Source organism: Bubalus bubalis, chromosome 6 (assembly GCF_019923935.1).
Source record: "Bubalus bubalis isolate 160015118507 breed Murrah chromosome 6, NDDB_SH_1, whole genome shotgun sequence".
Lineage (NCBI taxonomy): Eukaryota > Metazoa > Chordata > Mammalia > Artiodactyla > Bovidae > Bubalus > Bubalus bubalis.
The window spans coordinates 14,960,907-14,988,434 of NC_059162.1; the positions used below are offsets into that span (position 1 = coordinate 14,960,907).

At 40.6% G+C, this 27,528-nt stretch overlaps 1 protein-coding gene across 1 annotated transcript in view; it reads left to right on the forward strand.

Moving 5' to 3' along the window:
- Positions 1 to 27,528, forward strand: part of LOC102401468 (YY1-associated protein 1) — a 49,641-nt gene that overhangs the window by 6,584 nt on the left and 15,529 nt on the right. The window contains 9 exon segments of the mRNA XM_045166000.1: positions 1,686 to 2,213; positions 8,746 to 8,844; positions 16,386 to 16,426; positions 16,962 to 17,065; positions 21,214 to 21,412; positions 22,044 to 22,130; positions 23,168 to 23,339; positions 25,432 to 25,576; positions 26,604 to 26,771. Of these exon segments, the coding sequence (XP_045021935.1) occupies positions 1,686 to 2,213; positions 8,746 to 8,844; positions 16,386 to 16,426; positions 16,962 to 17,065; positions 21,214 to 21,412; positions 22,044 to 22,130; positions 23,168 to 23,339; positions 25,432 to 25,576; positions 26,604 to 26,771 (1,543 nt within the window).

Genomic DNA, 27,528 nt, shown 5'->3' on the forward strand with positions numbered 1-27,528 from the left:
CCTTCCAAAGAAATCCCAGGGCTGATCTCCTTCAGAATGGACTGGTTGGATCTCCTTGCAGTCCAAGGGACTCTCGAGAGTCTTCTCCAACACCACAGTTCAAAAGCATCAATTCTTCAGCACTCAGCCTTCTTCACAGTCCAACTCTCACATCCATACATGACCACAGGAAAAGCCACAGCCTTGAGTAGACGGACCTTTGTTGGGAAAGTAATGTCTCTGCTTTTGAATATGCTATCTAGATTGGTCATAACTTTCCTTCCAAGGAGTAAGTGTCTTTTAATTTCATGGCTGCAGTCACCATCTGCAGTGATTTTGGAGCCCAGAAAAATAAAGTCTGACACTGTTTCCACTGTTTCCCCATCTATTTCCCATGAAGTGGTGGGACCGGATGCCATGATCTTCGTTTTCTGAATGTTGAGCTTTAAGCCAACTTTTTCACTCTCCACTTTCACTTTCATCAAGAGGCTTTTGAGTTCATCTTCACTTTCTGCCATAAGGGTGGTGTCATCTGCATATCTGAGGTTATTGATATTTCTCCCGGCAATCTTGATTCCAGCTTGTGTTTCTTCCAGTCCAGCGTTTCTCATGATGTACTCTGCATAGAAGTTAAATAAACAGGGTGACAATATACAGCCTTGACGTACTCATTTTCCTATTTGGAACCAGCCTGTTGTTCCATGTCCAGTTCTAACTGTTGCTTCCTGACCTGCATACAGATTTCTCAAGAGGCAGATCAGGTGGTCTGGTATTCCCATCTCTTTCAGAATTTTCCACAGTTTATTGTGATCCACACAGTCAAAGGCTTTGGCATAGTCAAGAAAGCAGAAATAGATGTTTTTCTGGAACTCTCTTGCTTTTTCCATGATCCAGCGGATGTTGGCAATTTGATCTCTGGTTCCTCTGCCTTTTCGAAAACCATCTTGAACATCAGGCAGTTCATGGTTCACGTATTGCTGAAGCCTGGCTTGGAGAATTTTGAGCATTACTTGACTAGCATGTGAGATGAGTGCAATTGTGCGGTAGTTTGCGCATTCTTTGGCATTGCCTTTCTTTGGGATTGGAATGAAAACTGACCTTTCCCAGTCCTGTGACCACTGCTGAGTTTCCCAAATTTGCTGGCATATTGAGTGCAGCACTTTCACAGCATCATCTTTCAGAATTTGAAATAGCTCAGCTGGAATTCCATCACCTCCACTAGCTTTGTTCGTAGTGATGCTTTCTAAGGCCCACTTGACACTTGACTTCACATTCCAGGATGTCTGGCTCTAGGTGGGAGATTGCATTTGGTATGAAGTACAGTGTTCATGTTTGAACTTGAATAAGTAAAAGTATATCTGCTGCTGCTGCTAAGTCGCTTCAGTTGTGTCCAACTCTGTGCGCCCCCATAAACGGCAGCCCACCAGGCTCCACCATCCCTGGGATTCTCTAGGTAAGAACACTGGAGTGGGTTGCCATTTCCTTCTCCAGTGCATGAAAGTGAAAAGTGAAAGTGAAGTCGCTCAGTCGTATCCGACTCTTTGCAACCCCATGGACTGCAGCCTACCAGGCTCCTCCGTCCATGGGATTTTCCAGGCAAGAGTGCTGGAGTGGGGTGCCATTGCCTTCTCTAAAAAGTATATCTGAGGATATTTATTACCATTAATTAATAGGAAAGTGATAAGAATTTGCCTTTATCCTTTCAGGATGGAACAAAAGTGGGACTTGGAAAATGTTGCCCTATAAGAAGAGAAGAACTACACTGAGAGAGTCTGCACAGCATCAGGGCAACCAGGAGGAAGATGACGTAGACCTGCAGGCAGATGGTAAACCAGAATCTGACCTGGGGTCAGTTAAAGACCTGGGGTCAGTGTCCCTGTCCTGGAGTCCAAGTCGTGGCAGAGCAGCTGACCTTGAAGTGCAGGCTGCAGGAATTCAGCTTGGTATGGAGGACCCATCTTTGAGCTCTAGGATGCTCACTGAGCACACAAATGTAGCAGTTCTGGAAGCCGTGGATGTGGCCGTCTCTCAGGAAATCACCCTAGCTTCCTTGGAGTCTTCCCAGCCTGTAAATACACACATTGGTAAAGGAAAACTCCAGGCCACTAGCTCAAGGAGAGGGAAGAAAATTACACTCAGACCTGAGTCAGTTACTCAAGAAGACAGAGGCGATCATCCTATCGCTAAGGAGCCTTTTTCAGAAGAGCGTGGTGAAGAAGTCAAGGAAGAAGGAAGTAAGACATGGAAGGTCTTTGGCTGACATTTACCTTGTCAGTACCAGCTTGTCATTGCCTTTGCACTTGTCATTGCACTCTCTGCGGTGCGTTTACAAAACAGCATTTCTGAAAGCGGAGGCTGGCTGGGTTTGGAGTTGGAGCCTTGGTCTTTGTAAGGGTCAGCACTGAACATTATGAACGGGTAGAAACTTTCTTCTCCCCTCCCATTTCCTTGATCATCTTCTGTATTCTTTTCTTTTTTTTTTTTTTTAAGGTTTATTTATTCGTTCGGTTGTGGTGTGTCTGTGTTGCTGCACATGGGCTTTCTCGAGTTGCAGAGAGTGGGGCCTATTCTTGTGTCACGTGCAGGCTTCTCACTGCAGTGGCTTCTCTCGCTGTGGAGCACGGGCTCTGGGTGTACTGGCTCAGTAGCTGCAGCACCCAGGCTTAGTTGGCACGTGGCTTGAGGGATCTTCCTAGCGAAGGGATCAGGAACCGGCGTCCCTTGCATTGCAAAGTGGATTCTTAACCCCTGGACCACCAGGGAAGCCCTCTTTCCTTCCTTTTTATCTTTTCATCATTTCTGTAGGGATGAACTGTGTATGGCCTATTGATATTTGGTGCCTATTTATGAAGCGGGCCTTGAGGAGCGGCAGCAGCTGTAAGGGAGAGACTACTGCCTATGGCATTTGGTAAGGCTCTCCAGAGATGCCATAAGCCTTAGGACCTGAAGGATGAATTGTGATCTGATGGAATGGTGGCATGGAGTATCTTAGCTGAAGAACAGTCTGAGCAGAGGCAGGAGAGGTAGTGAAAGATGGTGTCAGAGTGTTAGATTGTGTTTAGATTGTGATGGGCTTTGTTTTTTATGCTTGATGTTTGAACTTTTCCTGAAGGTTATCGCTCACTAATAAATAAAAGGAGCAGAAGGCATACTTCTGACCTCAGAATGCTTGTAATCTAGTTGGGAAGAGAAGACACAAGCGCCTAATTCATTTGGTGCAGCTTAGGACAATATGTGATTGAATGGAAGTGAGGGTCAAGTAATTAGGATTTTTGAAACTGGATCTTGGTGGATTGATAGAATTTGATGGTTTAGGGTAAAGGAGTGGAAATAGAATAGCATTTTCTACAAACATAGAATTTGATGGTTTAGGGTAAAGGAGTGGAAATAGAATAGCATTTTCTACAAACATGTAAAAGTGCTGTGTTTGTATGGGAGCGTAATAGGGTTTCAAATAGGATAAATTCAGATTACTATACAGAGTCATGCTGTTATGCCTTTGAGACCTTGTAAAGTATTGATGTAGGATGTTGGTGGTAAGGATAGAGAAGAAAGGGTATGTCTTAGAGACATTAGAAAGAAAGAATTAATATTACTCAGAGACTGCTAACATTTAATTTATCTGGGTTGGGGGATGGTGAAGCATGCCTTCGTGGGGAGGTATTTGAGGGGTTAAAATGAGTTCAGCTTTAGATATGAGGATTGTGAGGTGACACTGGGGCCATCAAGGAAAAATAGAAAACTGAGATTGAAGTTTGGTAAGAGGTAGAACTAAAAAAGTTTTGATTGTGGTTCTTCTCATGGAAAGGAACATGATAGAAAATGATAGAGAAGGGAAAACTTGAGAAGTATCAATAATAGTGAAAGTCAAGGAGGCAGGAGAGTTTTAAGTGCAGGTACTTAATTTAAAACTTAGTGACAAAGGAGATACATTGATAAGCTGAGAAAAATATTACATTTAAAGGTTGATCTTTGAGAGTAGATTTAGGAGGATTTTGGGAAAAGGAAATCAAATGATGAAATTAAAGAGGGAAGGATGAAAGTCCCAGTGATAATTTGTGCAGTGGAGTGGAAAGGGAAATAGCTAGTCTTGCAACCACGTGACTTAAATATTCTCCTGGGCTGTGGTGTGTTTGTGACATGAAGACCAGAAGGAATGGAAGAAAGTGCAGAATTAAAGTGCTAGAGATGGAATGTAAAATTAAGTAGGGGCTCAAGGGGGTTTAATTGTCAGTTAATATCCAAGAATAGATAAATAAAATATATCAAATGTAGATAAACATTTTTGTTTTAGTATTACCAGTAATACTACTACCCCTCATTAATCTGGATAATTGAAAGTTGATTCTCCCACCTTGTAATACTTCTGTTGGCTGTATGTACAAGTAATACCACCATCTCAGTGGCTCTGTGGTAAAAAAAATCTGCCTGCCAGTACAGGAGATGCAGATTCGGACCCTGGGTCAGAAAGATCTCCTGGAGAAGGATATGGCAATCCACTCCAGTATTTTTGCCTGGGAAATTCCATGGACAGAGGAGCCTGGTAGGCTACCATCCATGGGGTTGCAAAAGAGTTGGACACAGCTTAGTGACTAAGCAAATAATACCAGTAAAAGAAGTACATTTTAACTCCCTTTTACCACCACCTGCCCCCGCCAAGTAACTTTTTTTGACCAAATAGAAATGTCACATAAAAAGCAGAAAGGAAGAAGGAAGAAAGATTGAAAATTCATATATGTGCATTTTGGAAAATATTGAAAAGTTGAAAGAAAAAAATAAAAGTCACTCATAATCTTACTACTCAGTGAAAGTGAAAGTTGCTCAGTCATGTCTGACTCTTTGCAACCCCATGGATAGTCCATGGAATTCTCCAGGCTAGAAGTACTGGAGTGGGTAGCTGTTCCCTTCTCCAGGGGATCTTCCCAACCTTGGGATCAAACCCAGGTCTTCCGCATTGCAGGTGGATTCTTTCCCAGCTGAGCCATCAAGGAAGCCCAAGAATACTCGAGTGGGTAGCCTATCCCTTCTCCAGGGGATCTTATCCACCCAGGAATCGAACCAGTGTCTCCTGCATTAGCAGGCAAATTCTTTACCAGCTGAGCTACCAAGGAAGCCCCAGAGTAATTGCTGTTATAATTTAGTGCCTATTCTTTTTGTTGTTTTGCTTTCGTTTAAGTAACATTTTGGTTTTTTGATTATGATTATGTGCCGAAAAAAGCAGAAAAACATTAGGTTGTTTTGAAGTATCAGCATTGTGTTACAATCGATATACACTGTTAAATTATGTTTCTAGGCTGCAGGTGTTAGTGATTTAACCTTTCTCTGGATTGGTGTTTATTTTCGCAGAATTTTAATTGTTCTTTTACAATTGATTTACATACCTTAATTTCTCCTTGAGTCTTTTTTTCTCTTTTCTTTTCCTTCTAAAAATGATTAACTTAGATTTCAGCTTATAATTAGTTGGTTTTTACAGTTTTCAGCTAATTATTTTCATGTTAACAATTTGAAGCTGTTAAGCTACTACTACTACTACTAAGTCGCTTCAGTCGTGTCCGACTCTGTGCGACCCCATAGATGGCAGCCCACCAGGCTTCCCCGTCCCTGGGATTCTCCAGGCAAGAACACTGGAGTGGGTTGCCATTTCCTTCTCCGATGCATGAAAGTGAAAAGTGAAAGGAAGTCGCTCAGTTGTGTCCGACTCTTAGCGACCCCATGGACTGCAGCCCACCAGGCTCCTCTGTCCATGGGATTTTCCAGGCAAGAGTACTGGAGTGGGGTGCCATGGCCTTCTCTGCTGTTAGGCTGGCAGTAAGCAAATTACTTCTTGGATTGATCTCTTGATCATTATGTAGTGTCCTTCCTTATCTCTTGTAATATTCTTTATTTTAAGGTCTAGTTTATCTTACATAAGAATTGCTATGGAATGTCTTTTTCCATCCTCTCAGTCTATATGTGTCTCTAGGTCTGATGAGTGTCTCTTGTAGACAGCACATATATGGGTCTTGTTCCTGTATCCATTCAGGAGTCTGTGTCTTTTGGTTGGAACGTTTTATCCATTTACATTTAAAGTAATTATTGATATATATGTTCCTATGGACATTTTCTTTTTTTTCTTTTTTTCCTATGGACATTTTCTTAACTGTTTTGGATTTGTTTTTGTAGGTCTTTTCCTTCTCTTGTGTTTCCTGTCTATAGTAGTCCCTTTAACATTTGTTGTAAAGCTGGTGTGGCGGTGCTAAATTCTCTTTTAACTTTTACTTGTCTGTAAAGTTTTTGATTTCTCCATCAGTATTGAATGAGATCCTTGCCAGGTAGAGTAATCTTGGTTGTAGGTTTTTCACATTCAGTACTTCAAATATAGCCTGCCATTCCCTTCTGGCCTGCGGAGTTTCTGCTGAAAGATCGGCTGTTAATCGTATGGGGTTTCTCTTGTGTGTTGTTGTTGTTCAGTGGCTAAGTCGTGTCTGACTCTTTGTGACCCCATAGACTGCAGCATGTCAGGCTTCCCTGACCTTCACTATCTCCTGGAGTTCACTCAAACTCATGTGGAGTAAACATGAGTTGGTGATGTCAGTGAGTCAGTGACGCCATCCAACCGTTTCATCCTCAGTCGCCCCCTTGTCCTCCTGCCGTCAATCTTTCCCAGCATCAGGGTCTTTTCCAATGTGGCCAAAGTATTGCAGCTTCAGCCTCAGTATCGGTTCTTCCAGTGAATATTCAGGATTGATTTCCCTCAGGATTGACTAGTTTGATCTCCTTGCTGTCCAAGGGTCTCCCAAGAGTCTTCTCCAGCACCACCATTCGAAAGCATCAGTTCTTTGGTCTCAGCTTTCTTCATGGTCCAACTTTCACATCTATACATGACTACTGGAAAAACCGTAGCTTTAACTATACAGACCTTTGTTGGCAAAGTAATGTCTCTATTTTTAAATATGCTTTCTAGGTTTGTCATCGCTTTTCTTCCAAGGAGCATCTTTTAATTTCATGGCTGCAGTCATCATCTGCAGTGATTTTGGAGCCCATGAAAATAAAATCTGTCACTATTTCCACATTTTCCCCATCTATTTGCCATGACTGGATACCATGATCTTTGTTTTTTGAATGTTGAGTTTTAAGCCAGGCTTTTTCACCCTCTTCTTTCACCCTTACCAAGAGGCTATTTAGTTCCTCTGCTTTCTGCCATTAGAGTGGCATTATCTGCATATCTGAGGTTGTTGATCTTTCTTGGGGTAGTCTTGGTTTCAGTTTGTGAGTTATCCAGCCAAGCGTTTCGCATGATATACTCTGCCTATAAGTTAAATAAGCCGGGTGACAATATACAGCCTTGATGAACTCCTTCTCCAGTTTACTTATTGCTTTTCACTTGCTGCTTTTAATATTTTTTCTTTGTTTTTATTTTTTGTTAGTTTGATTAGTATGTTGGAGAAGGCAATGGCACCCCACTTCAGTACTCTTGCCCGGAAAATCCCATGGATAGAGGAGTCTGGTAGGCTGTAGTCCATGGGGTTGCTAAGAGTTGGACACGACTGAGCGACTTCCCTTTCACTTTTCACTTTCATGCATTGGAGAAGGAAATAGCAACCCACTCCAGTGTTCTTGCCTGGAGAATCCCAAGGACAGGGGAGCCTGGTGGGCTGCCGTCTATGGGGTCGCACAGAGTCGGACACGACTGAAGTGACTTAGCAGCAGCAGCAGCAGATTAGTATGTGTCTTGGAGCATTTCTCCTTGGGTTTATCATGAATGAGATTCTCTGTGCTACTTGGACTTGATTATTTCTTTTCCCATGTTAGGAAAGTTTTCAACTATAATCTCTTCAAAAAATGTCACAGACCCTTTTTCTCCTCTTCTTCTGAGACCCCTATAATTTGAATGTTGTTGTGTTTAGTGTTGTTCCAGAGCTCTCTGAGACTATCCTCAATTTTTTTCATTCTTTTTCCTTTATTCTGCTTTTCAGCAGTTATTTCCGCCATTCTATCTTCTAGCTCACTTATCTGTTTTCTACCTTAATTATATGAGTATTGATTTTTTTCTAGAGTGTTTTTAATTTCAGTAATTGTATTGTCTGTCCCTGTTTATTTTTTATTTCTTCTAGGTCCTTGTTAAATGTGTTGATTCTGTCATTTTTTCCATTCTGTTTTCGAGGTTTTGGATCCTCTTTACTATCATCTCTCTGAATTCTTTTTCTGGTAGTTTGGCTATTTCCTCTTCGTTTATTTGGTCTTGTGAGTTTTTACTTTGTTCCTTCATTTGCACAATATTTCTCTGTCTTTTCATTTTTTGGTAAGTTACTGTATTTGAGGTCTCCTTTTCCCAGGGTCTAGTGTTGTGTTCCTTCTTCCTTTTGGTTTCTGCCCTCAATGGATGAGATTGGTCCAGTGGGTTGTGTAGGCTTCATGTTGGGAGGGACTTGTTCGAAGGAAGGAAGGAACTTGGGTTAGCAAGGAGAATAGGTGAGATGAATCAGCTATGGGGAATGAAAAAAAGAAAGACTAAGTTGTGTAAAAATGGCAGAATAGGGAGTTCCCTGGTGTTCCACTGGTTAGAAATCTTTGCTTTCACTGCTGTGGGCATGGGTTCAATTCCTGGTCAGGGAACTAAGATATTGCAAGCCTCGCAGCATGGTCAAAAAATAAATAAAAAATAGAATCTTCAGAATAAGTATGCTGTATTGGAATAGATTCTTATGGTGCTGAACACCTTAAATAGTCTTTAGAGGTATGCGTTCACGGTTGGGAAAAAGTGTCTGAAACATTTTCTTTTCCTAGAGGAGGCAAATGATGACCATCCAGAGTATAATTTCCTGGAAGAACTTGATGAACCAGATGCAAAGGATTTCTGCACTGACCAGGCAGTAAGAATCACCAGTGAGTCTGTGTTTATTATGAGTCATGCTCTTGACTTTTCCACAGCTACTTTTTGTTTACTTTGCAGCTTTTTGAGGGTGAAGCTTGTAGCCCACTTAGATTAAGACATTTACGTTTCCTCTACCATTTATTTCTATAATTCTTTAAATTTACATATATATTCAGGAATCCTTTCAGTTACTCATTTATACATCCCACAGTCACGTATTGAGTCCAGTATTTGGCAGCGATTGTACTGAAATGAGTAAGACATGGCTTCTGCCTGTAGGGTGTCAGCTTAGTAGGAGGATACAGACAGGAACAGCTACAGTACAAAGTGCTAAGTGCTATAATAATAGCTTGTGTATAAGGTACCCTGGCGGCCTAGAAAAGGGTATATAGTGTCCTGTGTATACTATGGCTTAGGGAGTGATTCACAGAATGAGATGTTTCATCTTAGTTTAGAAGGAGCAATAAGACATTTTTGGCAAATGGGGCCAGAGAAGGATATTGCAAATAGAAGAATGTCTGCAGACCATGAAATTATGAGACAACAATACATATGTTTCAAAAGTAGTAAGTAGCTTGATTTAGTTGTCTGAGTGAGCGATGATAGACAAGTTAAGCAGTGTTCAGGTCTTGGAGAATCTTAGATTTGATTTTTGATCTGTCAAAAAGGAGAGCTCAATGAGTTTTAAGCAGGAAATCAGTAGGAACTGACTTGGATTCTAGAAACATCACTTTGATTTAATGCCAGTTTAATTTATTGATTTGGTGGGTAAAGAGAGCAAGATGGGAGACATGGGAAACAGATAACTTGGTTTGAGTCATGTTTTAAAAAATTATTCCATTGCTGGTTTGCCAATAATGGATAACATGTTTCAGAAACTGTTGATGTGTATCCCCTGTCCTGGGAGAGTGAACATCATGTGGCGAGGGTGAAACGTCGGCTGGTGACAAGCTTATGCAGAAAGCTTTGTCAGTGTGCCAAAGTGTTCATGATGCACCTAAACCATGCAGGTCTTTGTCCAAAGAGCATTATGTGAGCACAGTCTTTTAGGACTTACATTTTGTTTTGTTGCTTTAGTTCATCTTTCATGTAATTTTTGAGATTAGCGTCCCATTTTCTTTATGAAGGTCTTCTGCTTATTTTGGTATGTTATGACAGTTAAGGTTAAAGGAAGCATTGAAAGGAAAGTATCAAGAATCAAACAAAAAGTAAAGAAAGCAAAGGCTGGAGGATTTTTGCAATAAAGTAAACTAGAGAAAAGAAAATGTTATTAAAATCATAAGGAAGACAAAATAGATTTATAATACTGTATTTATTGATACTGTAAGTTTATGTTGTCTGTTTACAAGATAAATCATCTGTCATTATATTAATATTATCTTATATGATACAGAACAGTGTAGGCATATGTGTCAACTGGACATGAATAATGATGATGTGATAAAGAAATTCATATTTATTTACTGGTATAAGGATTCATGCATTGATAATGAAGAAGCAACACTATGATGGCTTGATGGTAGCCTAGTGTAATTGATAGGATTGCTTCATGGTACCTTGGCCTATAGATGAATGAATTGTTACAGAAATTTTATGGCATACAATATTATAGTCCTTAAAAAAACTAAGATCATGGCATCAGGTCTCATCACTTCATGGCAAACAGAAGGGGGAAAAGTGGAAGCAGTGACAGATTTTATTTTCCTGGGCTCCAAAATCACTGCGGATGGTGTCTGCAGCTATAAAATTAAAAGATGCTTGCTCCTTGTAAGCATAGCTGTGACAAACCTGGACAGCATATTAAAAAGCAAAGACATTGCTTTGCCAACAAAGGTTTGTATAGTTAAAGCTATGGTGTTTTCAGTAGTCATGTATGTTTGTGAGTGTTGGACCATAAAGAAGAGTGGGCATTGAAGAATTGATGCTTTCGAACTGTGGTGCTAAAGAAGACTCTTGAGAGTCTCTTGGATGGCAAGGAGATCAACCCAGTCAATCTTAAAGGAAATCGACCCTGAATATTCATTGGAAGGTCTGTTGTTGAAGCTGAAGCTTCAGTACTTTGGCCTCCTGATGCAAAAAGCCAGCTCTTTGGAAAAGACCCTGATGCTTGGAAAAATTGAAGGCAAAAGAAGAAAGGGACAGCAGAGGATGGCATGGGTAGATAGCATCACCACTCAGTGGACGTGAATTTTAGCAAACCCTGGGAGATAGCAGAGGACAGGGAGACCTGGTGTGCTGCAGTCCGTGGGGTTGCAAAGAGTCAGACATGACTTAATGACTGAACAAAAATAACATTTAGTCAATATTCATGTACAGGATTGTAAACATTGTTACATTTTTTTAAATATGAGAGGCTGATACAAGGTTTCTCTGATTACAAGAGAGAGGCATACTGTACAGTAATATAACTCTTTGAAAGCAAAGTTATCAGTCAGTAATAAAGCTAACACATTGTTAATTTTATATTAAATATCACTTTATGTAAGGGTAGGCTGTTCATTTTAGTATAAGTCTTGCACATGATGTTAGGCAATGATAATGACGATGACACAGAAACATCTCATACAGTTCTTGCCACACAGTTATTAGATTTTCACATAAAGACACACATATATACACAACAGATAAGTTTACTAACTGTTGGCATGGTGACTATTTACTGTTCATTAAGTAGAAGTGGATCATGAAAAAGGCCTTTATCCTCCTTGTCTTCACATTGAGTCAGCTGAGGAGGAAGAGGAGAAAGAAAGGGGGTTGGTCTTGCCGTTGCAGGGGTGGTGAGACAGAAGAGGCGGTGGAGGCGGATGAGGAAGCAGTGTGTGTGACCTTGTGGAAATACATTGTAATTTTTATCTGACTTTTTGCCTTTTCATTTCTCTAAAAATGTTTCTGTATGGTACCAATCCGTCTCCCACCATGTGCTCTGGTTTCAGAGTCTATATCATGAAGGCTTCATGTAAAAGAAATCAAAAGCAGTTTTGAATAATCAGAACTCTTCTGCCAGATTGTCTTATATCGGTGCTCACTGGCACTGGTCTGGAAGCACTCATCGCCATCAAGTCATCTTCTGTTAATTGCTCTGGTGTGGGGTCTGTTAGCTCTTGAATTTCTCTAAGATCCAAAACTTGAATCTCTTCACCCCCATCTTTTTGGGGCCATATTCACAATCTCTTTCCTGATTTCCTTGATTGGCTCTGTCGTAAATCCTGTGAATTCATGCATGACTTAAATCCTGTGAATTCATGCATGACTTCTGAACACAGTTTTCTCCAGTGGGGAGTTATTGTTGCAGGTTTGATGGCTTTCTTGGCTTTTTCCCTAACAGTGTTGGCATCTTCAATAGTGTAATCCTTCCTCCAGACTTACGTGATGTTCTCTCCATAGGGGCACTTGTATACTGGTGAGAATATCATGTGTGAGGTCCTTATGACCCCTGATCTAAAGGCTGAATTGGAGACAGCTTTGGAGGCAAGTAGACTGCTTAGATGGCTTCAGTGTTGAATTCATGGGGTTCTGGGTTGCCAGGGGCACTGTCCGATATGAAAAGAAGCTTAAAAAACAAGGTATTTCCTGACAAAGGAACAAAGCATTGATGGAACCAATCCAGAGAAAGGGCCTTCTCCTTTTTTTTTTTAATATCCAAAGACTGGTAGCACCTGTTTTATCTTTTCCTTTCAAGGCTCTGCGGTGAGCAGCTTAATAGAGAAGGGCAGTCCTGGTCATAAACCTGACTGCATTTTCACAGAACAGTAGACTTAGTCTCTCCCTTCCTGCCTTAAATCCTGGTGCTTGCTTCTCTTTCTTACTAATTAATGTCTTTTGTGGCTTTTTTTCCCCCCTCCTCCAGATTAGGGCATTTTTGTCTGCACTAAAAACCAATCAGGCAGATACTCCTTCTCCTCAATGATTTTCTTAATGCCATCTGGGAACTTGCCTGCTGCCTCTGCATTAGCAGAGGCTGCTTCACCTGTTATCTTGACAGTTTTTAAGCCAAACCTCTTTCTAAAATTATCAGACCATCCTTTGTTGGCATTAAATTCTCTAGCCTTATGTCCTTCACCTTCCTTTTGCTTTAAATTGTATAATGACTTTGCTGTTTCTCAAATCGTGTCAGATAGGTATGTCTTTCTTATAGCAATCCTCCACCCACATATAAGTTGCAATCTCAACATGAGATAAAAAAGTATTTTGCAAAAAGCCGTAGGTTTTTGCACCTGCTTGTGTAGCTTCAGCTATTGCTTCACGAATTTCCTTTTCTTTCTTACAAGGGTCCTTAAATTGGCTTCGTTTATCTTGAAATGGTAGGAAATCACAGCTGCAGACCGCAGTCTCTGGTACCTATCAAGCGATTCAGTGTTCTCTTGTAATGTCATGACTGTGCTTCTTGGGGGCCCTTCCAGCATCACTTGTGGCACTTCGTATGGGCCCCATGGTTATTATTCAAGGCCTGTGGTACTGTGCTAAACTTGATGAAGAATACTCAAGAACTGCAAGAGATCACTTTTTACTACAGTATGCAATCACAGAGTTTGGAAAGCCTTCTGCGGTTACATATGTTTTCTTCCCACGTAAGCATTTTCATGGCCTCTCTGATGTGGCTTTTCAATCTGTTTGGGGAACTGGGGTGACAGGGAGTTCATCAGTTCTGCAGATAGTGTGTCCTACTCTCAAACACCTCCTCAGTTAACATTTTCCTTATTGAACCTGAATCTATCTTTTATATTTCTCTTTTTGTCCATTGTTGCTAAGAATATAATTTACCCCCAAATGTGCATAGTATGTTTCTTTTCCTACATTTTTTTCTTTACTGTGCTAAACATACCAAGTTTCTTCAGTTCTCTACATTTCAGACGTTCCACACTTCAACCCCCAAGTTAACCTTCTTCTGGATTCTAGCCTTTGTTTTTAAGAAAATTTCTCCCTTATTACATTTTATTATGAAACTTTTCAAACATATGGAAAAGTTGAAAGGATTGTACAGTGGACACCCATATTCTCACCACCTACTTTCTGTAGTTAACTTTTCATATATTAATTATGCAGCGCTTCACTTATTTCTCTATCCATCTCCTAATCTTTTTTTTTTTAAGCATTTCATAGTGAGTTGTAGATGTCTAAACATTTCATCATGCATATCATGAATTAGGGGCTTTCCAGGTGGTGCTTGTGGTAAAGAACCCACCTGCCCATGCAAGAGACATAAGATACCACAGGTTCAATCCTTTGTTCGGGAAGATCCCCTGGAGAAGGGAATGGCAACCCATTCCATTATTCTTGCCTGGAGAATCCCATGGAAAGAGAAACCTGGCGGGCCGCAATCCATCAGTTCGCAAAGAATCAGACACGACTGAAGCGACTTAGCCCACATGCATCATGAATTAGAATTGAATATTTGTTTACAGTTTTTCTTTTTAGGTATGTTTATACACATTATTGCATAGAAATCTTAAGTGTACTATTCAGCGAGGTTTGATGAGTGAAACCCCTAACAAGATAGATATTTATCACCCCAAAGTACCTACTTACCCCTCGAGATCAGTCCCCTGACCAATCTCCCAGGTGCAACCACTCTTCTGTTTTTTTCTATCACAGATTAGGTGTTTGCCTGTTTTAAAACTTCATGTAAATGGAATCATGTACTATGTGTTGTGTTGTGTAAGGCTTCTTTTACTTAGCATGTTTCTGAGATTCATGTGTATTGCTTGTATTATTTAATTTCTTCCTTTTTATTGCTGAGTTGGATTCCAGTGTAGAAATATATCAATTTGTTTATTTTTCATCAATCCCTAGTTGTTCATGGACACCTGATTCTTTCTAATTTCTGGCTGTCTTGAATAAAAATAGCTCTGAACTCTCTTGTTATTTTTAAAATACAAAAAAAAATTTTTTTAATGAAGGATAATTGCTTTACAGAACCTTGTTGTTTTCTGTCTGACCTCAACATGAATCAGCCATAGGTGTGTATTTGTCCCCTCCCTCTTGAACCTCCCTCCCATCTGCCTCCCCATCTGACCCCTCTAGGTTGATGCAGAGCCCCTGTTTGAGTTCCCTGAGACATACAGCAAATTCCCATTGGTTATCAACTTTACATATGGTAATATAAGTTTCCATGTTACTCTCTCCATACGTCTCACCCTCCCCTTCCCTCTCCCCATGTCTATAAGTCTGTTCTCTATGTCTGTTTCTCCATTGCTGCCCTGCAAATAAATTCATCAGTACCATCTTTCTAGATTCCGTATATATGCATTAGTGTATGATATTTATCTTTCTCTTTCTGACTTACTTCACTCTGTGTAATAGGCTCTAGGTTCATCCACCTCGTTAGAACTGACTCAAATGTGTTCCTTTTTGTGGCCGAGTAATATTCCATTGTGTTTTTGTTCTCTTGTTAGTTTTGTGAACAAATATTTCATTTCCTTTGGTCAGCTCTCCAGGGGAGGAGTCATTGGTCATATAGTAGCTGTATATTCTGAGAAATTGCCAGACCTTTTCCCAAAGGTCTTTTATATTCTTTTTAGAGTTCCAGTTGATTCACATCCTCATAAATGTTCGGATATTAGCTTTTTAATGCCCTCTTAAGAAGGGCTTTTATAGAAGTGATCACAGTCCTCTAGAATTGATCTGAAGGCTAACCAAAAAAAATTGAGGCCTCTTTCAGATTGTTTTTAAGCCATGTTACCTTTTTGTGCACTTAAGAAACTGATTTTTGAAAATCCTAAATGTATGACTTGTTTATCCCTATTCCGTTTCATCCAATTAATTTGAGAAAACCTAGAATTTCGAATCTGTCATTGATTGGTTTGGTGATCCCTTCCAGCTTTGTATCATTTACAGATTTGAAAAGTGTGTTTTCTAGGTGTTTTCAGTTGTTAATGGCATTGCTGGTCCAAAGATAGAGTCCTTTGACACATTACTGGAGACTTTTCTCTCTACTCCATTCAGTAGGATAGGCCAGCAGACTATGAATTTATCTCATAAAATCATCTAGGACTTCCCTGGTGGTCCAGTGGTCAAGAATCCACTTACCAATACAGGGGACATGGGTTCAGTCCCTGGTGCGGGAAGATTCCACATGCATCGGGGCAACTAAGCTCATGTGCCACAACTGCTGAGCCAGTTCCCTCAAGCCTGTGCTCTGCAACAGGGGAAGCCACTGCAATGAAGCCCACGCCAGCACAAACTAGAGGGTACCCTCTGTTCTCCACAACTAGAGGAGGTCCGCACACAGCAACAAAGACCAGGGTGACCACAAATAATAAATAAATTAAAAAAAAAATGCCCAGCTTATGTTTTTGTTTGTTTTCCCACTAGAATTTAAGCGTCATTCATGAGAGTTTCTGTCATATATCTGAGCATCTAGAACAGGGATTAAAGCATATTGTTGTTGTTCAATAAATGTTTTTCAATGAATGAGTGAATAATGGATATTAATACATTTGAGGATTTTGTAAAAAGCCTTGCTAAAAATAACTTTCTTTGTTTTCCTGGAATTCCCTCTATTGCAAAATGAAATAAGTATGTGCCAGCAACATACTATTTGGCTTTTTTGCAGAAAAGGACATGAATGAACTGATGTAAGAGTCGTTTGAAACTGTGAGTAGTGATCTTTGAATGAGAACTTTGGACACTAAAGGTGAATTCCCCAGCAAGCTCTATCCTTTGGTCTCAGGGCCTCTCTCTCCAGAACAGTGGTCTGACCAAGCCATTCTCCTTTCAGTTCACCCAGGAGAGAATATAGTGACAGGAGAATTTTGGTAAGTAATAAGCTTTGAATATCCATATCTTAGTGAAGTTTTCCTTACGAGCTTTTACATAACCTTCTCAACTGTCACATGGTGCATCCTTAAAGATTGCAAACTAATTAGAGTTTCTTTTTCCATAAATTTCTCTCTTGAAAGATAATCTGATCATTTTGAGTTATCCATGCTCTGTCTTTACCATTACAAGTTGGCCAAGCGAGAAAGTTTTTTTCTGGCATTAAAATTATGCCATGTGCTGGACTGGTTGAGCCCAGAAGTGAGAAAGGATCCAATGCAAGCGCTTTCTATGTGACAGCATTATTAGAGTCCTGTAAACCAGTCTTCATTTTCCCCTGTCACTGTTGGACTGACTTTTCCTTTGCCCTCAGTTTCAAGAGGAGATGGGCTTCTCCAGCACGGAAGATGACGGCCCAGAACAGGAGGAATGTGTGGCTGAGCCTCGGCCTGACTTTAACACTTCTTAAGCCTTATGGTGGGCTAACCAAAGACCTTGAGACCTAGAGTAGAGGAAAAGTGTATGTCTAAGAAGGTTTTGAGAAGTTTTGGTTAACAGTTTCTCATCCCTGACTACCTGTTGTTACTGATATAAGGACGCTGAGCCCCATGGGGGTGTTGGGTGTTAAGTGAATAATTCTCCTTCTTATGGGGCCATGTAGCTCTAGACCAAGCTGTATCTGTTTGGGAAGGGAGAAAAAGCAGTATCTGGCATCCATAGCAGCTTCTCCAGGTGAGTGGTGCTGGAGAGGTGTGTAGGACTCTGCATGGCCAGCCATACAAACTACTCCAAAGTGTAATATCCAGTATGTCCCTTTTGTTCTTCTGCTTTTCATTAACAGAACAATAGTAAAAGTTAATGAACCTTCGTTAGTCTCCAGGGCATTAATTGAGCAAACCATGAAGCACCTGCGGTAATGCCCTGGCGTCTCAAAAGTGTGTACTGCCCTTTTCACATGAATTAGCACTTCTGTTGTCCCAACCAGAAAGTAGAAGCTTTAATTTTTCCCCCTATATTTGTGTTGAGTTTGCAGAGTTCATCCGTACTTTGTTGTTATCCTTTCTGAGTAGCAGCCTACTATCATTAGGTACTGGCTAGATGTCAGGGTATGGTTTGTGCCATGGGTGGAACAAAGCAAAACCCAAGGACTCATAGCCTTTAATTAGTCCTGTGCTTTACCTTAACAGCATTACCTAACTAGAGAGCTTTGGATCCACCTGAAAGCTAGACCTTCAGGTAACGTGCAATTTAGTGAAAAAGGCTAGGTATATACTAACCAATGCCTAAAAGTCGGGAGTAGCAGTCATCAATTCAGTCAGTTCAGTCGCTCAGTCATGTCCGACTCTTTGCGACCCCATGGACTGCAGCATGCCAGGCTTCCCTGTCCTTCACCAGCTCCCGGAGCTTGCTCAAACTCACGTCCATCAAGTCGGTGATGCCATCCAACCATCTCATCTTCTGTCATCCCCTTCTCCTCCTACCTTCAGTCTTTCCCAGCATCAAGGTCTTTTCCAATGAGTCAGTTTCTCGCGTCAGGTGGCCAAAGTATTGGAGTTTCAGCTTCAGCATCAATCCTTCCAATGACTATTCAGTCATATTCCATTATAATAAATACCGTAATATAACCACAACAGAAATCTCAAGAGTTCCTTTCTCCCCCCCTGTTGAGTTCTAATTGATAGACAAGGTTCTAAAACGTTGAAAGTGCACAGCGTGATGATTTGATACACATTATGTATTACAAAAGGATTTCACCCTTGAAGTTAATGAATACTTCTGTCACCTCACATATTTACCGTTTTTCTTTTTTTGAGAACATTTTCAAGGTTTCTTAGAGTTCTTTTTTTCTCAGTTTTATTTTTATTGATTTTTTTTTTTAAACACCAAAAACATTTTGTATTGAGGTACAGCCAATTACCAATGTTGAGATAGTTTCAGGTAGGTAAACAGTGAAGGGACTCAGCCATACGTATGCATGTATCCATTCTACTCCAAAGTCCCCTCTCATCCAGGCTGGCACAGAACATTGAACAGAGTTCCATGTGCTGTACAATGGGTTTTTGTTGGTTATCCATCTTAAATATAGCAGTGTATACATGACCTTCCCAAATTCCTTCACTATCCCTTACCCCGCAGCAACCATGAGTTTCTTTTTAAAGTCTGTGAGTCTCTTTCTGTTTTGTAAGTAAGTTCATTTGTATCATTTCTTTTTACATTCCAAATATAAGGCATGTCATATGATATTTCTCCTTCTCTAACTTACTTCACTCAGTGTGATACCCCAGGTCCATTCATGTTACAGCAAATGGCTTTATTTCATTCTTTTTAATGGTTGAGTAATATTTCATTATGTGTGTGTATATACATATATATGTAGGTATATATATATGTATATACACACGTGTATGTATATACACACGTGTGTATATGTGTGTGTGTGTGTATATACCCCTCATCTTCCCCTGAAGGAGGGCATGACAACCCAGTCCAGTGTTCTTGCCTGGAGAATCCTCAAGGACAAAGGAGCCTGGTGGGCTACAGCGCATGGGTCACAGAGCGTCGGGCGTGACTGAGCACAGGCCGGGCACACCCCACCTCTTGATGCGCTCCTCTGTCAGTGGACATTTGGGTTTCCGTGTCTTGGCCGTGGTAAACAGTGCTGCAGTGAACACTGCGGTGCATGCGTCTTGCTGGGCTGTGTTTTTCTCTGGATATATGCCCAGGAGTGGGATTGAAGGGTCACGTGGTAGCTCTGTTTTTATTTTTTAAAGAACTTTCACACTGTTCCTTAGAGTTTGTATTTGATCCACTTACTTCACACCATATGTTATAGAAAAAAAATTTCTAATGTAGCAGAATAGAACCTGAGCACCTATTATCATGGGACGTGATCGGTAGACCTATTTCATTTCCACTACACACCTCTGTGTGTCAATTTTTAAAATTTGGGAATTACATAACTACTTAAAAAATTCTTATTCAGTTCAGTTACCTTCTGGTATTCAGTTGATCTGCTTAGGCTGCTGCTGCTTTTCTTTTAGCTGGAAATACAAACCTAGCTTATTATTTGACTATGAGTAAAATATCACATGGAAAGTAGGTTACCTGTGCTCCCCGTATCAACTGTCCATCAAGATAATACTGCTTAGAATCAGGTACAGCTCTTTTTGCATTATCTACTTTTTTTCCTGCTTCTGGTCTGTTCCTCTGCTAGGTATGCAGATAATCAAAAGAGTTTTCAGTTCTCAGTAAAATTGTACAGAGGACAGTCCTGTGTCTATAGATCCTGGGCCTGCCCATACTTGCAATAAATACTGTTAAAGGAAACATAAGGTTTATCCCCAGGGGCTGTCGGAACAAAGTTACGATCATTTAACTATTGTACAATCTAGAGAATTTATTGAATTAGGATAACCTGCTAGTCATAGCTGCTTGAGCAGTTTGTATGCTGATTTCATAGAGTAGCAACTTTTGCTTAATCACTTGAGTGTCGTCTTCTGCGTCTACCTCAGAACTAGCATTTGGATTCTTACTTCAGCCCCTGACAGTCTCTCTTTGTCTCTTAGGAAGTGGGGGTGGGAGGGTAGTGATAGAAAGCTTGGAGGAGGAATTTAGAGGGCTAAGATATTTTCATGGAGATGAGTAGGGTCATACTTGGACCAGTTTCTCACTATTCGTCTAAACTGCCATGTGCTTTAGGGCTTCCCAGGTGGCACTGGTGGTAAAGAACCCGCCAGCCAGTGCAGGGGACGCAAGAAACGTGGGTTCAGTCCATGTTTCAGGAAGAGCCCCTGGAGTTAGGAAATGGCAACCCACTCCTGTATGCTTGCCTGAGAAATCCCATGGATAGAGGAGACTTGTGCGCTACAGTCTATAGGGTTGCAAAGAAACAGGATGGCAGTGACTTAGCATGCATGTAGGCACCATATGCTTTAGTTTATGCCCTTTCTACTCCATGCTAGAAGGTCTTTGAGGTTTTAAGAAAGGAAGTCAGGGCAGCCTGAATGAATAGGAGCTGGAGAACAGGAAATGCTAGGCCTGGGGTGGGAGTAACAGCTAGCTTAGAGAACAGATGTTGTGCTTTGGGAAGATTCTGTATCACCATTAAGAATAAGTCCCAGATTAATGTAACTGTCAGTGGGATGTGAAAATCGTGGGCTCCCATTAGCTCCTTGGCTGCTTTGTTATCCAGACATTACCCTATGTTTAGATTTTAGTTGAATTTCACCTTCATTAGTATATTACTTGGAGAAGGAAATGGCAACCCACTCCAGTGTTCTTGCCTGGAGAATCCCAGGGACGGGGGATCCTGGTGGGCTGCCGTCTATGGGGTCACACAGAGTCGGACATGACTGAAGTGACTTAGCAGCAGCAGCAGCAGTATATTACTTAGAGTACTGATTTTAGGAGAATGGGTAGGGGATGATTAAGAACCATCTTATTTGAATCTACTTTGGGAGAAGATTTGGGTAGGCTAGGAGTTTGCCTGTTGTCTAAAGTGAGACTTGAGGGTTAGCAGTAGATGGAAGTTGCTCAGACTGGCTTAGCCCATGGTAGGAAGGAATTGAATATTGTTTTGGACCCATGGAAATGTTCAACTCCAGTCATCTCCCTGTGGGGGACAGGTTTGAGAAACCACTGGCCAACTTACTAAATGAGCAACATCGCACCGTGAAGGAGCTACTTGAACAGCTGAAGATGAAGAAATCTTCAGCCAAACAGCAGCAGGAAGTAGAGAGGGTTAAGCCCCAGAGGGAGAAGCTTCATCAAACTCTGATTCTAGACCCAGCGCAGAGGAAGAGGCTGCAGCAGCAGATGCAGCAGGCAAGACTTTTCTTGGTAATGTTAATATTGGATCATCTTCATCTTTTGAGATGAAGCCAAAAATCAGCAGCTTGTGAAAGTCAGAAATAGGTGTCTTGGTAACCATTGAAACCACAGGACCACAGCATCTTCACGTCGGTCAGGACCTTGAAAAGTCACCATGTTGTGTCTTTATGGCTCAGATAAGAATGCGTGTAAAAGGACTTCCCTAGTGGTCTAGTGGTTAAGATTCCAAGCTTCCAATTCAGGGGGCACAAATTCGATCTCTGGTTCGGAACTCAGATCCCGCATGCTGCACAGCATAGCCTAAAAAATAAATGAAAAAGAATGCTGTAAGATTTCAAAGAATCTTTATTAATCCCTTCTGAATTGAACAGTCTTATGCCAGAGTAGTTTTTGTTCGTTCTAATCTCAGTTCCTCTGGTTTGAGGTTAAACTTCCTTTGATTCTGTCATTTTGCTGAAGTAGAGCATATCTGAGAAAAAACTTCATAGGGAGATAACTGTGTTGTTTTCATAGTCTCTCTATAAAGTGAAATGTGTTTGATAAAGTCACTGACATTGGTGTTCTGGGTTCCAGAGATGACAGCATTATAACATGTCACACTGTATTATTTTCTTTCCCTTCCCAGCATGTTCAGCTCTTGACGCAAATTCACCTTCTCGCCAGTTCTAACCCCAGTCTCAGTTTGGAGGCCAGTACCACCAGGATATTTCTTGTAAGGTTTCAGATACTCCTAAATCTAAAGAATTGTGTATTCAATTAGTTAGGAAGTCATTTCTCACAGATACCAAGTCATCATGAGCTACATTAATTCTTCTCTCCTGCATGTTTTGGTAAATATTTGTATGGCTTCCTATGCTTGCTGAGAAAACATAAGTTACTGCTTCCCAGGAAAGGACAGAGTGTGTATTCAATTTTCTAAAGACAACTCCTCTTATCTTTTTATTGGGTGCTCTTCCTCACCTGTAGATCCACCCATCTTAGGCTTTTGGTACTTCTCTTCTTTTTATTGAATTCATAATTTATGAAGCTTGATATCATTGTTTTATATATAAAATTAATTTTGCTTGTGGCATTTTGAAATATTTTGGAGGAAGGGCTTTTAATTTCAAAATTTTGGGAATTCCCTGGTGGTCCAGTAGTATAGGATACATCGCTTTCACTGTCAGGGCCCAGGTTCATTCCCTTATTGGGGAGCTAAATAAGATCCCATGAGAAGCAGGGAATGGGCAAAAAATTCACATTTTAACATCTGAACTTGGGGGCAGTAATAAGGATATCCTTTGCTTGTTGGATAAGTCTCTGGAGTCTGAGTTGACTCGTAATCAAATCTTCCTTGGATAGTCAGCGGAGTATGTTTCCCTCTTACTGTGTTCAGAGGATCATGAGGAATACTTTATTCTGAGTGTTATTCAGAGGAACAAATAAAAAATTATTTATTAATTTTTTAAGTAATGGCTCTCACTCTTTGAGAATTTTAATTCCATCTGGGGAGCTAGAACATACATCCAGAAGGCTGAGGAACACTCAGACTGAGAATAAAACAGGAATAAATTAGTATATCAGAGATCCTCAAATATCTGAAGATTTAGTAGAAGAGCTCTCTTAATGGAAAAACGTTAATTATGAAAGACCTTATGACGATTTTAACCTGTTTTTATCCTATTGTAGGAAGGACAGTTTTTCTCTCAGAGGCTAAGAGCTACTGGTATTGTCTAGAACTCACAGCTCCTTTGTGTTCTGTTTTCCCAGAAAGAGCTGGGAACATTTGCTCAAAGCTCCATTGCCCTTCATCATCAGTTCAGTCCCAAGTTTCAGACCTTGTTCCAACCCTGTAACCTGATGGGAGCCATGAAGCTCATTGAAGCGTTCAGCACACAAGTCAGCGTTGACTGGAGTCCTCTTAAAACTGTCACGAAGACTGGTGGGGAACAGATAACAGATGGGTCCGCTTTAAGTTTTTATTTGCAGTATGAGGTGGGTGTCTTGCCCCACAGACCATTTCCTAGGGGATAATTTCCTAGGGTTGGAAGAGATAGGTATTTGTAACTTCTTTCTTCTCTCTTTTATCCTCCCTTTGTGTTCATTACCTAAGTTCTAGAACTAGGTAATAATATTTGGGCTTAAGTAGAGGATGGAGTCAGTCAACAGGACAGGGATGTGGAAGGTAGAGATGTGGGACTCATTGCTAATAATTTGGACTTAAATAGAGGTTTTTCCTGTGGTCATGTATGGATGTGAGAGTTGGACTGTGAAGAAGGCTGAGCGCCGAAGAATTGATGCTTTTGAACTGTGGTGTTGGAGAAGACTCTTGAGAGTCCCTTGGACTGCAAGGAGGTCCAAGGAGTCCATTCTGAAGGAGATCAGCCCTGGGATTTCTTTGGAAGGAATGATGCTAAAGCTGAAACTCCAGTACTTTGGCCACCTCATGCGAAGAGTTGACTCATTGGAAAAGAGTCTGATGCTGGGAGGGATTGGGGGCAGGAGGAAAAGGGGACGACAGAGGATGAGATGGCTGGATGGCATCACTGACTCGATGGACGTGAGTCTGAGTGAACTCCAGGAGTTGGTGATGGACAGGGAGGCCTGGCGTGCTGCGATTCATGGGGTCGCAAAGAGTCGGACTTGACTGAGCGACTGATCTGATCTGATTAGGAATTAGGTCAAGACCACTGGTACGAGATAAAGATGGAAGTCAAGTGGTAAAGTCAGGTTATATTTAGGTTTTTACTGTCTTCTTCATTAACATCATTTTATTTCCCATAATGATTATACTGGTATCTCCATTTTGAGTGAAACATTGATTTGGGAGTTAGGAACAAAGTAAAAATGTTGTACATTTGCCATGTTCAATATTTTAAAGACATCTGCAGGTTTGGTTTCTACTTTCATTGGTTTAGTTTTTTTGTGTGTGAAAATATTTTCTGTTCTTGTAAATCAAATATTTCCTTCTGATTTCTTCCTGGTTTAACAAATTGTGGTTTGCTCTGGATTTGAACTTTGGTCTTCATTTTAACTCCCACTCTTATAATTCAATGGAATGTAAGTACATTATGTCATAGACGCTGGTCTCAAACTGCTTTATTAGTTATATGTTGGTAATGAAAACTTAACACCAGACTACAGTTATAACTTGGGCTTCCCAGGTGGCTCTGTGGTAAAAGAATCCACTGCCAATGCAAGAGATGCAGGAGACACGGGTTCGATCCCTGACTTGGGAAGATCCCCTATGGAAGGAAATGGGAACCCACTTCAAGTATTCTTGCCTGGAGAATAACATGGACAGAGAAGCCTGATGGACTACAGCTGATAGGGTTGCAAAGAGCTGGACACAACAGAGTATGCATGCGGTTATAACCTACATATATAGTGACCTGTGCTTTTCTTCTGCGGATATAGATTACACTTATGGAAGGATAAATATAACTATAGAGGTGCTTATCTCTGAAAAGGCAGAAGTGCCTGGAATTGGGAGGCTTAGACAACAAGACAGAAATGAATGAGACTGAATTGTCTCATTCTCTTTCTGATTTTTTTGTCCCAACCTCAGGAAGAATCTGGGAGAACTTAATGAAAGTTAAGTAAGAATAAGTGAAATTTGGAATACCAGATTCGTGGGGGAGATTAAAGAAGTGGGAGTCTTATCCTGGAAGAAAGAAAACATTGTTGAAGGTCACTTACCTTTCAAGGATTTAAAAGGGGAAGGAGATAAAAATTTTTTGAGCATAGAGTATCTGCCAGGTGTTCCTTGGTACTTTATAAGTGTTTATGTTATGTGTTAAGTGTTCCACACAGGAAAGAAAAAGACAATCAACTTTTAATAATGTTGAATGGGACTCCTTTTAGGTACATGTTTGGCTGAGAATGATTGTGGAAACTTTTGGGAGAGGGGTATGTGGGTGGATACCCACATTATTTAGGGTCAGCTCTCTCTAAATGCCAAAATACATTCAGAAGCTTTTGTGAATCCCTCTTTTGTTCTGGAATTTCACTTACAATGAATTTTCTTCTTACAGCCTATAGATTGCCCTATTTGCTAAAGCAAGTGGCTTGGATCCTAGCCACGAGCAAGGTTTTCATGTATCCAGAGCTACTTCCAGTTTGTTCTCTGAAGCCCACGAATCCCTAGGATAAGAATTTCTTCACCAAGGCAGAGGACAGGTAAGGACTTAGTGTAGCAGAGAAGAAAATCAGAAGACTTGTGTGATAAGGAATGGACACAAAAGACAAAGAAAAGCCGTATAAATGGACACAGTTCTAGAGTATGTACCTGTTCCAGCAGTGTTCTTTTTAGGGGATTACATACACATTTTGGAAACATTTTATGTTGTAATTTGTCTTTTGTTTATCATAAAAACTAATCTCATAATACTGTTGGAGGAAAATTTTCAAGAAAAAACATTTGTATCCATTATCCTCACCAGCCCAAGACAACGATTTTTTTCTTTTTATATTTCGTACATAATTATTGCCAATTTGAGTTTAATTTTGTTTTGCTTTTTTTAGCTTAACATCTTCTTGAAATTGTTTTTCTATGTGCTATGGTGTAGCATTGTCTATTTTTTTTTTTTTTTTTCCTCTGTATATTGTCCTTTCAGGCTGTATTAATGGCCCGATCATAGTCCTTTTATTTGCCTCTTTTCCCTCCTGGTCTTGTTTGGCTGTTCACCAAGGATCTTTGTGCATAGAACTTTTGAAACTCTTTGAGTTTATCTCTTTGGGTAAATGCTCAAGAGTGAGATTATTTGATAAAGGTTATAAACACTTTTCTGGCTCTTAATGTGTATTTCCCCACTGCCATCAGCAAATATGTATACAGATAACTAATTGAGTACGTTATGTTGGGAGGTACTGTTGGTGAGGATTTAATATCTAACATGGTGCCCAATATTCATTTTATATTTGTTTTATTAGAGCCATTCTCCTTCTCTCAAACTTTGTTTTTATGATTGCTATAAAACACATCATGTTGTGACATTTATTAGCAATTTATGCCTGGTTTTGCCTCTTCTCACTTGATGGGAACTCCTTATTGAGTCTTATTCTCATAGTCCTTCTTAGTACTCAGTAATTATCTGAAATTTTCTGTTGAGTTTCCATTAATGTGTACAAGACTTAGAGGTAGAAGAAGTAGGTTGCAGAATGTGGAGTTCGTCCGGGAGGCTTGTCAGCGGGATGGACTGTCAAGCGAGATTGAGTGTCACGGTTTGTTAGCTTTAGGCCTGAAGCACTTTGAAGGGACGGAGTTTCCCAAGCCTCTGATCAGCAAGTACCTTCTCACTTGCAAGACTGCCCACCAGCTGACAGTGAGAATCAAGAACCTCAACATGAACAGAGCTCCTGACAACATCATTAAAGTAAGTGCTCCCTGCCCGCTCCACTGGGCGCCTTGGCTGAATGCAGCCATTCCTATCTTTTTCTCAGTCTCAGTGAATAGCCTTTTATCTAACGCTGCTGCTGCTGCTGCTGCTAAGTTGCTTCAGTCATGTCCGACTCTATGCGACCCCATAGACGGCAGCCCACCAGGCTTCCCCATCCCTGGGATCCTAACTGCACACTAGCCCTCTTTTCCTTTCTAAGGTCATTGATCTGTTCTTTTTGTATGGAGTATCATCTTCTTCCCCTGTTATGGATATTTTCGCTAAATATAAAATTGGTCAAATGTAAAAATACTCCTCAAATTTGTTTTCTTTTAGTTATTTATTCTCTTCTTCCACTCTAACCTTCTTCAAAGGGTAGGCAACAATCCACTTATATCCTTCTTAATTCTTTTAATTTAGATGTTTATATCAAAGTTATAAAGTATACTTTAAAGCAGGGGTTCCTAGCCCCCAGACCACAGACTGGTACTGGTCCATAGCTTGTTGGTAACTGGGCTTCACAGCAAGAGGTGAATGGCAGGCTAGTAAGCTAAGTTTCCTCTGTATTTACAGCCATTCCCTATTGCTTGTATTAACGCCTGAGCTCTACCTCCTGTCAGATCAGCGGTAGCATTAGATTCTCATATGAGTATGAACCCTATTGTAACCGTGCATGTGAGGGATCTAGGTTGCCAGCATCTTATTAGAATCATCCTAAAACCATCCCTTGGGTCTCCCCGCCCCTGTCCTATG